This window comes from Cibotium barometz, chromosome 30 (genome assembly GCF_041138505.1).
Source record: "Cibotium barometz isolate CiBa-2024 chromosome 30, ASM4113850v1, whole genome shotgun sequence".
Lineage (NCBI taxonomy): Eukaryota > Viridiplantae > Streptophyta > Polypodiopsida > Cyatheales > Cibotiaceae > Cibotium > Cibotium barometz.
In genome coordinates, this window is record NC_141075.1 from 18,121,562 (window position 1) to 18,135,467 (window position 13,906).

The following is a 13,906-nucleotide window of genomic DNA, read 5'->3' on the forward strand; positions in this document are numbered from 1 at the left end:
AAAACCATAACCTCTTTGTTTTTACAAAATTGATTTGCGCTTGTGTTAGTTTATTGTGTTTTAGAAACATATTACTACAAACGGTGTTACTACAAATGATGGTGCAAATGTGCAAGCAAGAAAGTAATGGAAATGTGAGAAGGGAAAATAATAATTGAAATGCAGAAGATGTGGACCCCTCAGTGCATCCCCTAACTTCATAGGTTTTCATTATGCTTTATTTTGTATATGACCTCTTTGGACTTAGGCACTTATGTAATTTTACCAAGTATTGTAATAGAATTATGACATTTGCTAAGTATGAATTGCAATTGTCTTTTTTTATATGTGTCGATAACGATGAGGACTTGAACTTGATGTATTGAAGAAGTTTTATTGTATATGTATTAATAACAAACAAGCTGGGATAGATTGCGTAAGAGAGCACATGTTATGCATAGTCTTTATGTATACAATCTATTGGGTAGTCTTTGTTGAAGCTTAGAAGATTGTGTAACTTTATGCAAAAGATTGTATGCATAGAATATTTTTTAGTCTTATGCATAAGATTCTATGCATATAGTCTATTGCATAATCTTGTTCATAGAGTCTATGATGCAGTGTCTTTTTTTTTGGGGAAAAGGATCAACATAGACTTTCTTCTAGGGAAAAAAGGATCAAGTTCAAAAGTGATGGATGCTTTTTTCCACAACTTGAAAATGTTTCAAAACCTCTCAAAGATTGTATTTCGTGAAAGTCATGAACTATGTTAAACTTTTATGTTTGCATCCATACCACAAAAATCAAAGAAACGTTATTTAACCCATGACCTCCCACAACACACAAATGGATGCGGGCTAACAACAGTAGCATACCTACAAATTATACAATTGTTAGCACACTAGTCATCATGAACTCTAGTCCAAGAGGTAATGGACTCAAGCTAATTAGCACACGTAAGTTCTCACTTCAAACCCTTACCAACTGTTTTTTGAAAATATATCACACCAATTCTTTATCCCGAAATTAAAAGAGAAAAGAGACGAAACATTAAATGTCACAACTAGAATTTAGATTATTAATCTCATCTTGCTCAAGATTGGGTTTGTATTATGGAGAATAGAAAAGAGACAAAACATTAAATGTCACAAGTAAAATTCTGATCATTACTCTCATCTTGCTCAAGATTGAGTTCATATTATTGGTTAATATATTCAGGATTTCTTACATCTATGATTTACAAACATGAAAAATCTTGACAAATCATTTACCTTGGTAATCAGCTATAAAAATAAATTTAGACCTAATCTTCACATCTTGTCAGCTTTAAAAGTAAATTTAAACCTAATCTTCACATCTTGGAGTAGTCAAAATAAACATCCGTAGGCTTTCGTCCATGCTTGTGTCACTAGAGATCATGGCTTTTTAAATTACGACACACATTTCTGGCCACGGGCCAAAACACAATCTCTACATTTATTATTCTCTTCTCGTTGGGGAAGAGTACTACACTCTCTCTCTCTCTCTCTCTCTCCCCCTCCTCCCGCCGAGGCCCGCCTGTCGAGCATCTGCATTCTGCAGCCAAAAAACCCACATATCCGTACATTTGTATCTTCGAGATTAGTACGTCTCTGCGTCCTTGAGACCAGTACGTCTGTGAATTCGTACGTCACTGGCATCGGTACGTCTCTGAATTCGTACGGTTTTTAGAGCCAGGAGTCCAAAAAAATCAATCACACTCTCCACCGCTATGTAACAAAAAAGCCTTTCTTTAGGCAGCTCTGAATTACCTTTTCGATACTTTATACACCATTATTATTTATTTTTACATCTTCTGTTGTATAGGTTTTTGAATGGGCTGCTTGCTTTATGGTTATTAATTTTATATACTTCCTCAATAAAGATCGAAAACGAGACAACGTAACTTTCATGGGTTGACTTAAAGTACATACAATCGCTTGAAGACAGGGTTTGCTCATGATCACCAGTTACTCCAAGCATTTTGGTGATCGATTCAGGTCCTCTGTTATCTTTGACCGCTTGGCTATATGAACGCATGCAGGATTGTTGTAGTCGCTTGAGTCAACCCTGCACAATGGTTGAAAGATATTAGAAACTTTGAAAAAAAAAAAAAAAGAGACACCTTAGAGTTTTTATAATACAAACACAATACCATATATTACAAACAAAGCACACAGTACTTCTCTACATTAACACCCGCAATACATGAATGATTGTTGTTGGGATTGGACAGCTGTGGGGTGGAAGGAGTTCGATCAATTGACACTAGAATTCCGATTGTCTGCTAGGGAGAGGGATTTAATGGCTCGGGTGCTTGTTCATATCCAACTTGGGTGGTGTTGCACTGCATCTGATGAGTCTTGCTGGATTGAGGATTGGGCTTGGTTCAATGGAGCTAAATTGGCAAAGGGAAAAACTAGAGACCTGTACACTTAACTAAGAAAAGGGGAAAACAATGTGGAGTATTGTAATAGGATCTGGAGGGTGAGCTGAAGCTCTGGTTGCTTGAAAAAGAGATAGAAGCTGTTGTGGGAAAGTCAGCTGGCTGTTAAATTTCTGGTCTTCTTGTGGAGGGTAGGCATGTGGACTTGGCCCATTGGGATTGAATTGATGCAAAATAACTTTCCTAGTGGGTGTTGTCCCACATGCGAAACTGCCTTGGAAGATGGAAAACATGCATTCTAGCCATCAGAGGCGCATGGGGAAAAATTGGAAAGTGGGTTGAGTAGTGTTTGGGGATTCACGCTTATTGGGGTGATTGGATCTTAGGGAAGTGGACTTGTAATGATGAGGCTCCAGATAAACTCTTCAACATTATTAGAGCATGTTGTTTGTGGGAAGTCTAGATTTCTAGGAATGCTACTGTATTTCATAATGGATCTCTTGTGGGACCGGATGTGACAGATCTGATGCATAAATGTGTGTATGTGATGGTCTGTAATTGGTGTGAATAAGTTGGAAAAAGAGGGGATGAGTCGGCTAATGCAGAAACTACAAATGGGTATCACTTGATTTCTGTATTTATTTTGGTTGAACCTTCAAGCATACTAGGGTAACCTAACAGATGATTCATATGTTGCAGGTCAGTATTGGTGAGAGTCTGTAGCCTAAACTGCCCAGAATTGGTCCCAAAACTAGAGAAGCAACTGGATCATACTTTTGTTGCCTTTATATAAAAAATCCTATGGGGACCAGACCTACATTTAAAATTTGGTCAAAAAAGGAGTGAGCACCCTATAGTGTTCAGAGTTGTCAGTACTCGGCGTCGCTCTACCCGATTGAAGGCAGTGGGCAAGCCGTAGGAAAGGCCCCACAAATGAGTCACTCCAGCCGATTGGAGAGCGAACACCCAAAAGTGATTTGGCATCCCAATCGAGTCATGATCTTTGAGGTCCATGGAGCCCCCGTCCCTAGTCTAGAGCTTCAAGGTTGAGGAGAGAGCATAGGACATTGTTTTCACCACACTATCATCACTAATGAGATGGAAACATCTGGACCATGTAGCAATGACTGACTAATGTGTGAGATGGTGCACATCGTATGCACCTCCACATGAATACACACTAGGAAGGGTATCCCCAAAAGCACCTCTCAAACTAGAGACCCAACGTCTATCCTCAAAGCTACTTACTTGGGGATTGTAAAGGCCTTATTGACATTACAGACCACTTGTGTGGTTGTTCCCCCCCCCCCCCCTCCCCTGTATGAGATAGCCTTCTCCTCATAGAGCGGCTAGCCAGAGGAGAAGTATCTCTTCCCCTAATGATCGCTTGTTTCCCGCCCTTATATGAGGCGAGTTTGTATTTAGCTTTTTGTGGTTATACTTATCCCTTTGTGGCTGTTTTTCTTTAACTAATTGAAAGATCTTTCCACCTTAGTCTATCATATCAAAGCAACATCGTAAAATAATATCACTATAATAATTTTAAGACATCCACAATACCAAACCCTTTTATCATCTAAAAGCCAACGGAGCACATGATTCCCTTCTAGAATTCAAATTTTCAATTTCATGTTTTTCATACAGAAGTAGTATGATATAGTGGGCAAGCTGTGGAACCAGCCCCGCAAATGAGAAAGGCCCTGCAAATGAGTCGCTCCACCAATTGGAGAGCGAACACCCATAAGTGATTTGGCGTCCCAATCAAGTTGCGATCTTTGAGGTCCATGGAGCCCCTGTCCCTGATCCAAAGCGTCAAGCTTGACAAGAGAGCATAGGACACTGTTTTCACCACACGATCATCACAAATGAGATGGAAACATCTGGACCATGTAGCAATGACTTGACTAATGTGTGAGATAGTGGCCATCGTACACACTTGCACACGAATACACACTAGGAGGGGTATCCCCAAAAGAACCTCTCAGACGAGAGACCCAACATCTATCCTTAAAGCTACTCCCTTGGGGAATGTAAAAGCCTTATTGACATCACAAACCACCTGCGTGGTTGTTTCCCTCTTCCTACCCCCCCTCCCCCTATATGAGATAGCATTCTCTTCATAGAGCAGCCAGCTGGAGGAGAAGCATTCTCTTCGCCGTATGATGACTTCTTTCCCTCCCTTATATCAGGTGAGTTTGTATTCAGCCCTTTGTGGTTGTTCTTAGCCCTTTGTGGCTGTTTTTCTTTAACTAATTGAAGGATCTTTACACCTTAGTCTATCATATCAAAGCAACATCGTGAAATTCATATCACTGTAATAATTTTCCCTTTAATCATCTAAAAGCCAACGGAGCACATGATTTCCTTCTAGAATTCAATGTCATGCTTTTTATACACAAGATGCATGATGCACTATTACTAAATCATTCTCAAGATCATGGATTAGTTACTTGAGGGACAGTGACTCTGTTGTAAGCTGAGGTGATGCATTAATCACTAGGTTGAACCAATGCAACTTCTTGAATTAATCACGAGGGGTTGAACTAATACAACCAATGCAGCATTACAATACAATTACCAACACCTTCTCAAATCTCAACATCATGGATTACTCACCAGCGTTGCGGTAATTTATCAATCTGATGAACGTCCTCAGCATTCTGCAGTGTGTTATCACCATTACTCGATGAATTACGGGAGCCAATTATTTCCGAAGGACAAGAATCCACTAGTTTAGCCAAAAGGTTTGAGTTTGCGTTGGTTGTTTTTCTTGTATCTGTGACCTGCAAAGCAAAGAAAATAAAATAGAAACATATGTCTTGCAAATCCAAACAAAGTCACACAACAGTTGGCGAAATATTGCATTGCATTGTGCAAGACAAGTCAAAATTTGATATGAGCATAGGATGTGGATTTAATCAATAGTTTTTTTAGATGTTGTATGGCTTGTAAAGAAATTTCCAAATGGAGTCATAAAGTTGGTGTGTCACATTTTCCATTGTGGGCAACGTGTTCGTGCATGGGATGACTTAATCATCATCTCTCCACCCTCATGAAGAGGATATGGCTCCATTTTTGGTTACCTCCATATTCTATTGTGCCCCTAGAGGTGGTTTCACTGTGTTGTTACATGGTTGATGCATGCTCGTGTGGAGCTTTGAAGGTCCCTCCATATGATCACTTGGAAGTTGGTACATAAGATAAATACACAAGTGTGGAACTCATAGAAGGGTGCACGTAAACTTACCTCCCAAACGTTGCTCGGGGGGAGATTCTATCTAGAATCTTCTCTAAGCCAAGGGCTAAGGTTCCACTCCCCCACAAGCCAAGCTAGTCAACCCTAGCGTCCCATACCACCATAGCCTATTCAAAGGGACCCTTGGCAAGACCGCTAGTGAACCGCCATGTCCATGGCAAGAGTAAGACTACTCTGGTCCAAGCACATACCAACCGTAAAGTATGACAGCCTATTAACACTTGTAACCTGCTTGCAACAGCCTTCTCCCTAATCTTAAGGCTCCCCAACCCTACCCAGATTAGAACCTAATCCCAAGGATTAGTCTTAGGTACATAACATACTTCCTCTCCTAAGACCTTTCGCGCAAAGTTAGGGAATCTCCACTCAAAACTAGTAATTGTCTCCCAAGTCAAGTTCTCCACCGCCCTATCTTTCTACTTGATTTTATAGATAGGGATGAACTTATTCTTAAACTTCCTCTCCTTGAAATCCAGTATAAGCTCTTATTCCTATGGAACAAAGGACAAGTCCTTAACCTCTACCAGCTCTTGACACGTAACAACGTTATCCTCGACTCCAAGAGTCTTCTCAAGTCTACTCACATGAAAAGCTGGATGAATTGTTTCAATAGGAGACAATTCTAACTTATAAGGCACCTCACCAACCCTTTTTAGGATCCCATAAGGTCTACACACAGTACTTAGGGGATAACTTCCCAACCTTTCCTATCCAACGTCCTAGAACTCTTGGGTATCCCGCTACTGTAGATATCCAAGCATCGCTTTGTAGAACTCCCTTGATGACACATCCTATTAGCATAAAACTGTGCTCTATCTTAAGCGCTTCAATATATTCTTGTGCAATAACTAGCATCTCCATAATCTCTAGCCTCATCAATCCTTTTACCATTAAGTCTCGATATAGTTACCGGAGATTTAGGTTGGTAACCGTACATTAGCATAAATGGACTATACCCATATTCAAATGGTTAGCAATATTATAGGCAAACTTGACCATTGGGATGTACCTATCCCAATAAGATAGTCCTAGAGAAGTATGCTCGAAGAATATCCTCCAGAACCATAGCCGAATGCTTAGCACTATTGTAGGCAACCTTGACCATTGGGATGTAGCTCTCCTAATTAGATAATCTTGGAGAAGTATGCATGAAGAAAATCCTCCAAAACCTATCCATGGCCGAATGATTAGCACTATTATAGGCAAACTCGACCATTGGGATGTACCTCTCCCAATCAGATTGTCCTGGACAAGTATGGACAAAGAATTTCCTCCAAAACCTGATTCACCCTCTCTGCCTGAAGATGATCTCAAAGAAACTCATATTGAGCGTAGTCTCCAATTTCTAAAAAACTAGTTGCCCCAAAAGTGTCAAGAAAACTTTCAATCCATATCACTCTTTGTGTCACAAGGCAACCTAGACAATCGCCTCGTCTCAATGTTTCTGGATGAAAGATGCTATAGCTTTGGTATGTGAGAAGACATTCTTTAACAGAACCTGGTTATCCATGGATTTTGGATCTCCACATGGGGCATGTACATTGGGGTGGACACATACAAAGGGTGGAAAAGGGGTGAGCTTCCTTAGTATGATTGGGAACTTCATTGTGCTAGGATTTACAGTCTCTTACGAGGAGAAGCGTGATTCTATCCTTAGCAATATTTGGGATTTCCTAGGATTCTTGTCCTATTATTTGGACAGTTGTCCATGGATCCTTTGATTGGAATGATGAGTTATTAGCTCTCTTTAGATATTCCTATTATAACATGCAGAAGATTGATGGATAGAATTGGTATCTTCAATGGATAGAATTTAGGAATCTTTCATGACAAAGATAACGCACAAGATAGAGAGACAAGTGTAGAAATTGAGAGAGAGAAAGAAATAAAGCTATATTGAGAGAGAGTGAGAAAGGCGGGGGGCGGGGGGGCGGGGGGGGAATCAAACACATATTTGGTCCTGAATACCCTCTATAAGGCCCCCAACACGAATGGTGTTTTTGCTTTATTAGAATGATGCACACATGGAAAAAAACTTTTGGTTCTTGGCTGAAGAATTTTCCCCTTTGCTGTCCTGGCCCTTGGAAGACTCCAACCCTTTGAGAATGCTAAGATCACTCAATGAGTTCTTGCCTATTTACAGCACCTAATGATCCTGGTTGGTTGTAGAATACAGTAATCGGCATGTTATAATTCACTTCAAGACCTATAAACTCCTTTTTTAAGATGCGCATGTTCACACCATGTCCTGGCCGCCTATTGTCCTGGTTGTGCCTGGCCTATTCAGGCTACCTGGCTGGCGGGCTACCCTTCATGGCTGGGCGACTGTCTAGCCAAGCCCATAAGGGCTGGCCGATAGGCTGCCCAGGCCCCCAATGCTCTAGCCTCTCCTTGGGCTGTTGGCTAATGGTCATGGGCCTCTTGGGACCTTGGGGTGGCCTAAGGCCTACCCGGTACCCACATGTATCCCTACCCCGTACCCACATGTACCCCATACCCTGTACCCTATACCCCTTTCTCCTACATGCAACTACACAAACCCTGTACCCACATGTACCTCGTACCCGGTTCCCCTTTCTCCTACATGTAAACTACATAAAACTACACAGACCCTGGTATCTGATTACAAACTCAACACCTGGAACGCTTGACATCATTCCAAAGGGTGACTCATAGTACAGATTGGCACTGCTTCATGCTTAGGACAATGCACACCAGAATTTTTGCATCAATTACAGGGAAGATGGAAAAATGGATTGGGGATTGCAGATGTTTAGAGTGCTGTCGTGGATTGATTGGATCTAAGATTGGAGTGGTGAAACTCTTTGTTTCCATGTCACTCGTATGGTCACGCTATTATATTTTACATGTTCTGAGTGGTGTTGGCAAATTGGTTGGGTTACCAGTGGACCTTGAGCCGCGCACATATATTATTCTACAGAGATCCATACTCAAAGAGTGTATCACTTATAGAATTTCAGTGGATTTTATAAATAGATTTATTCTTCTAGATATAGCTAGCAATTTAAATATTTAGGGTTTGCAGACTGGTGAGTGATAGATTTGTAAAGCTTGTAGGAGGCATATCCTGGTGGTATGGAATGCTAGGTTCTACTTCATGTGCAGTTTATGCATTTTCAATGAGGTAGATGTTTCAACCTCGGATGTGATCAAGAACTCGTGATTATTGACGTTTAACTTGCCTTTGTTCATGAGGTATCAACTCTATCCTCTAAAGTGGAGAATGTCCAGTTTTTGGATTTGTTATTACCCAGTTGTGATGATGTTTGGCATCTAGATTACCTTGACATAGTGGGACAGATATTCACTTTGTTAGAATTAGTGCATCTCAATGTTATGGGGTTGTACCTTAAGTCTGGGTATTTTATATATTTTCTCCATGTGTAGGTGGTCATGGAGCAGCTGGCTAGTTCTAGGGGCTGTCAACTAGTTCCCAAGTCACTATATAAGGAGTCTTCCCATTGCTCACTTGATCAACCCATTTCCTTGCACATTGTTAACACATGTGCTGGCCATCGCCATTGAAAAGCTTGTTGCTATTATAAAAGGTGATCTTGTCCAACTCTCTCCATCTCCTTTGTTCTCTCTCTTTGTTTTTCTATTTATGCTTCCGCCTGTGCATTCTCCAACATGGTATCACTCGCTTAGGTTCAAGCTACCCCATCATTCTGCAATTTGCTCGCCGTCTTCTTCTATTGTACTATACGTTTGCTTCCATTACTTCTCATGATGGCAACAGATCATCATCAAACAGTGGCTGCGTTTTATCACCTTCTTGGGATTTCTAGTCCAGCCAATCATCTCCTTACTGTCGGCCAGCCTTATAGGCTGTGTTTTGTCCTACACAGGCAGATTCTTGGAGTTGTGGCTGCATTTTCTACTCTAGCATCAGTTGATTGGAGAGTTTCTTGCTATTGTCAGACAAGTGGCACTATTTTTTCTTCTTCCTCCAGAAGTCCCTGCCCTTCCGGTAGGAGGTTTCCAATGGTTTTTTGGATTTTTCTGCTATTGTCCAGCCTCTTTCTCTCCCGGGTTTGGGAGGGGGCTGATTGTTCCTAGTGCCTTGTTTCGTTGGAAAGCATTCGACACGAGTCCTGGGAGAGCTAAGATTTGTGTTCTTTGTTGCTGTGGATATGGCTCCCTCCCTATACAAACAAGGATGACAAATTGAAAGGACCCAACTACGCCCATTGGAAGTTGCAAATGCAAATCTGGTTCATCCACAAGGGTTTGTGGGATATTGTTCATGGCAGTGAGAAGAAGCCCGAGCGTCCTCAAAACTTTAGGCAGTGGACTCAAGATCTAGAGAATAAATTCCTTACGGAATTAAGGATCTCTTTGCTTGAGATTCTTCGATGAGGGCATTTACCTTGCAAGGGCAACTCTATGGTTTGTTATTTTCAGCAACAAGTAGTTCCATGCAGTTGTTTCTCATGAAGGCCAAGGTTATCCATGACCAGTCACTAGCAATGGGTGTTGCTTTGTCCTTTGCTTTGCTGGACTATGATGTGATTTCTCGATCTTTGAGGAGCCATGTCACATTCACTTAGTTGGATTTTGATGATCTTAGCTCCCTAGTCTTGGAGAAAGAGTCCATCCTCATTTCTCAGGGCAAGATAAAGGTGTCTCTTAACAAAACTGATCAGGAACTTACATCAATTCAAAAGAAAGGTCAGAGTCACTACTTCTCTTGTGGGAAGAGAGGACTCTGTTGAGCACGTTTTAAAGCAAAGAAGTTTTCATGTTCCTGCTTAATTTTTCTTAATCCAAGTGTCCTCAACAAATTTTTTTACAACAATACACCCTACATGCCTCTCTCAATGCATTGCGATGCAAAAACTTGTCTTTTCTTCTCAAGGGAGCGGTTGTCTCCACACGAATAGGCTGAACTAATGATGGAGAAACTGGAACATCGATATCAAAATTTGATAAATTAGCAAATAGTGGGCTTGTAACATCATCATCACTGATAGATTAGCTCAGACTTTTAGGAGTGAGTACGGATACAGGCACTTGAAAAGAGCAAAACGAGCTTGAGAGAATTTTGACTAGGAACTTCAAACCTCTAAGTTTCTCTAAAAAACAATGGTCTAAGCTACAATGTGGAGTGTAATCTCAAATCCAAATAACTTACTTTTAATGGTTAGATTCAAAAATAATAATATTAATTTAAATATTAAAAATTATTAATTATTGTAAAAAATGGGACTTAAAAGATGAGAGGTTTGCCCAACAAGAAGGACAAGACCAAGGGCAAGTCTTCATCTCAGAAAAAGGGCAAAGACACGACACATGACAGTGATACAGATTCTTCTAGTACCACTTCTAGGGCTCCCAGGGCGCTTTTGGCTTAGGAGAACCGAGATGGTGTACCTCTCTAGTATACATGCAGTTCTCCCCATGTGCTTCTAGCCAGAGGAGGCTTGTGGGCGAGAGAGGGGGATGATTATAGCTCCACTTATTGCTGCATGGGGACCATGATTTGGAGTTCCAAGCATTATACATATGGTAGGACATGGTTATCTTTTCTGTATCAGAGATTATGAACTAGATCTATTCCGAGTTCATTGTTCGAGGCTTTTGGGATGTGATGTGCTTTCTGTCCACTGTTGGGGATTATGGGTGCGGTGTGTCTAGCAGCTCATCATCTATTCTTGGAGTTCATTTGCACACTTGTGTGGGACTTTGTAGCCAAATAAAGTTCTTTGCTGTCCGTGGTGGCATTTTGTTTCGAGAGGAAACAAGTTGGCAGGTGCTCTCTTTGATTCCAGTATTCGCGGTGCTAGAGGGTCCATGGTTGCGTCTTCATCAACTTATCTTTTTCAAACTCTTGCACACTATGAGCTACAGAGAGGGTGTTAGAATTAGTGCATCTCAATGCTATGGGCTTGTACCTTTATTTTGGGTATTTTATATATTTTCTCCATGTGTAGCTGGTCGTGGAGCAGTCGGCCAGTTCTAGGGGCTGCCGACTAGTTCCCAAGTCACTATATAAGGAGTCTTCCCATTGCTCACTTAATCAATCCACATTGTTCTCAACACCTTTACTAGCTATTACCATTGTAAAGCTTGTTGCTATTATAAAAGGTGATCTTGTCCAACTCTCTCGATCTCCTTTTCTCTCTGTCTTTGTTTTTCTATTTATGCTTCCGCATGTGCATTCTCCAACACACTTGCATTAGGAGGGTTTTTATCTGCGGTGTTCTGGTGTGAACACAGTCTCGATGTCTTATATCCGTGGTATTCTAGATTGAACAAGGTACTAATAGGAGCATACTCAAGGTTATTCATGATGAGAGTGCAGAGATGCCTGATGGTTATATGATTCTCCGATAGAGAAGTATATGCTTATCATCCTCGGTCTATTGGGCAAACAGGAGTGGACAAACATAAGGGTGCATCAAGTTTTGGAGGATATGCTTCAAGCATATGTCTCCAAGTGACCATCTGATTGGGACAGGTACATCTCCATGGTTGGCTTTGTCTATGTTGTACTAGCATTCAGATACTAATTACAGTCTTGAGTATGTTGATGTATAGTTTTCAACCTGCATCTTTGGTAATTATGGAACTAAAGGGTATTTGGATTGAAGAAGCTAGAGATTTTTGAGAGGATAGCTAGTCGCGGTGCATCGGATGCCATCATGAGTGCTCAGGATAGAGCACGTTTATATTCTAATAGGAGGCATTCACCAAGGGAGTTACCCATTGGAATGATGGGTTGTTTGAGAGTACCCAACAATTCTGAGCCATTAACATCAGGGAAGGTTGGAAAGTTATTCCCTAGGTACGGGGCATCAGATTGAATCTAGCAAACAATTATCTCAGTGATTTTGGGTTTTCCAACTTCTTAAGGAGTTAGGGGATTGAGAGATTGCTGTATTCCACAAACCTAGCCAACTCACAAGCCTCCACTTTTAGAAAAGTATTTGTATGTTAACTATTCATGCCACCATATGCTATCATTCCCCATGAGGTGCAAAGTGGCTAACATGTTCTTTTCTTTGTTGGATCTCCTAAATAAGCATAAAATATAAATAAAGCAATGAAGCCAAGAATGTAAAACACTAGCATCCAATTTACCATCATATTTACTAAGTTAGATATCCTCTAGAAGTGATGGCGGTGAACCTATTGACAAGGGTTAAGGAGTTGGTTGTACCATAAGGAGGAATGCTTGAAACTCCTATTGGCATTAACCCACCATGGTGCTAGGATGGTTATCCCACTCTCGGTGTTGTTGTTCTTCTTCTACTTTGGCTCTCTCAAGACCTACTTAATGGTTGACTTCAAGGGAAGATTGCAACTGCTCCATCTCGATGGCATGTTGGTGGCATGGAGATGCCATACCATCTCTCTTTTGGATCCTCCTTCTCAAGCATGGGTACTCTTGCTTGCAATGTGAGAAGGAAGGATTGAAGTATTTGTTGAAATATCGCTATAGTGATTATTGCATAAAACCCTGTATCATAGCCATGAAGTGAATCCTGGAAGGGTAAACAATTACAAGAAAGGATTATGTTGGAGATATGAGAGTCTCTAGTTGCTCGCTCTTCACTTCAGACTACTCTTCTAGATTACTCATAGTAGGGGCAAGAGCCTTGGTGTTTGTACTCGAGCTCAAATAAACCATCCACTACGATGTACAGAAGACTTATAGTAGCTTTTCAAAGGGCTAGAAAACCAACCAACCTTTTGAGAGATGGGAGACACTCTTATGTGTAGAGTGTGCTCCAAAGTCTAGTAACCAACCACAAAAAACCTTAGAAACAAAAACTCTCACCAGCTTTCTTTTATCAAAGGGACAAAAGACTTATACCAGGGCAAAGTGTTTCTTTGTAGGTAAAGTGATAACCATAAGTGTTGCTCTATAGGAAAAGCGCTAGGTTCTAGTCCTAGAGGTAAAGTGCTAGCCCACGAGTGTTTCTCTATAGGTAAAGTTCTAGGTGCTAGTGTACAATAGGTCATAGAGGTATGATTTGATGTCTTCATTCTCAACCACATCTTTTACTTAAATTTTAGTTGTTTTGTTTCTTTCTTCTACATAATACAGAGCAATAATTTAGGATTCATGTGTGCTATATATGTAATTCCGTTGCACTCTTCTTTCTATCTTTGTAAAACGTAGGCACAAGTGTTCTACAATTGGTATTAGAGCCTAGTGAACCTGATTTTTTTTCCTGTTTTAGCACCCAAGTTCATTGATTTCTTGGATAGGGTAGAGCACTTAGATTCCAGAAGAGGAC

At 40.8% G+C, this 13,906-nt stretch overlaps 1 protein-coding gene across 2 annotated transcripts in view; it reads right to left on the reverse strand.

Annotated features, from left to right (window-relative positions):
• Positions 1-1,741: 1,741 nt before the first annotated feature.
• LOC147621231 (truncated transcription factor CAULIFLOWER A-like) overlaps positions 1,742-13,906 on the reverse strand; it is a 52,553-nt gene continuing 40,388 nt past the window's right edge. For both annotated transcript variants that reach the window (XM_086824518.1, XM_086824519.1), the window contains exons 7-8: positions 5,000-5,166; positions 1,742-2,067 (exon numbers count right to left, since the gene is read on the reverse strand). In XM_086824518.1, the coding sequence (XP_086680644.1) occupies positions 1,968-2,067; positions 5,000-5,166 (267 nt within the window). In that variant the 3' untranslated portion in view covers positions 1,742-1,967. The remainder of the gene's footprint in view (positions 2,068-4,999; positions 5,167-13,906) is intronic.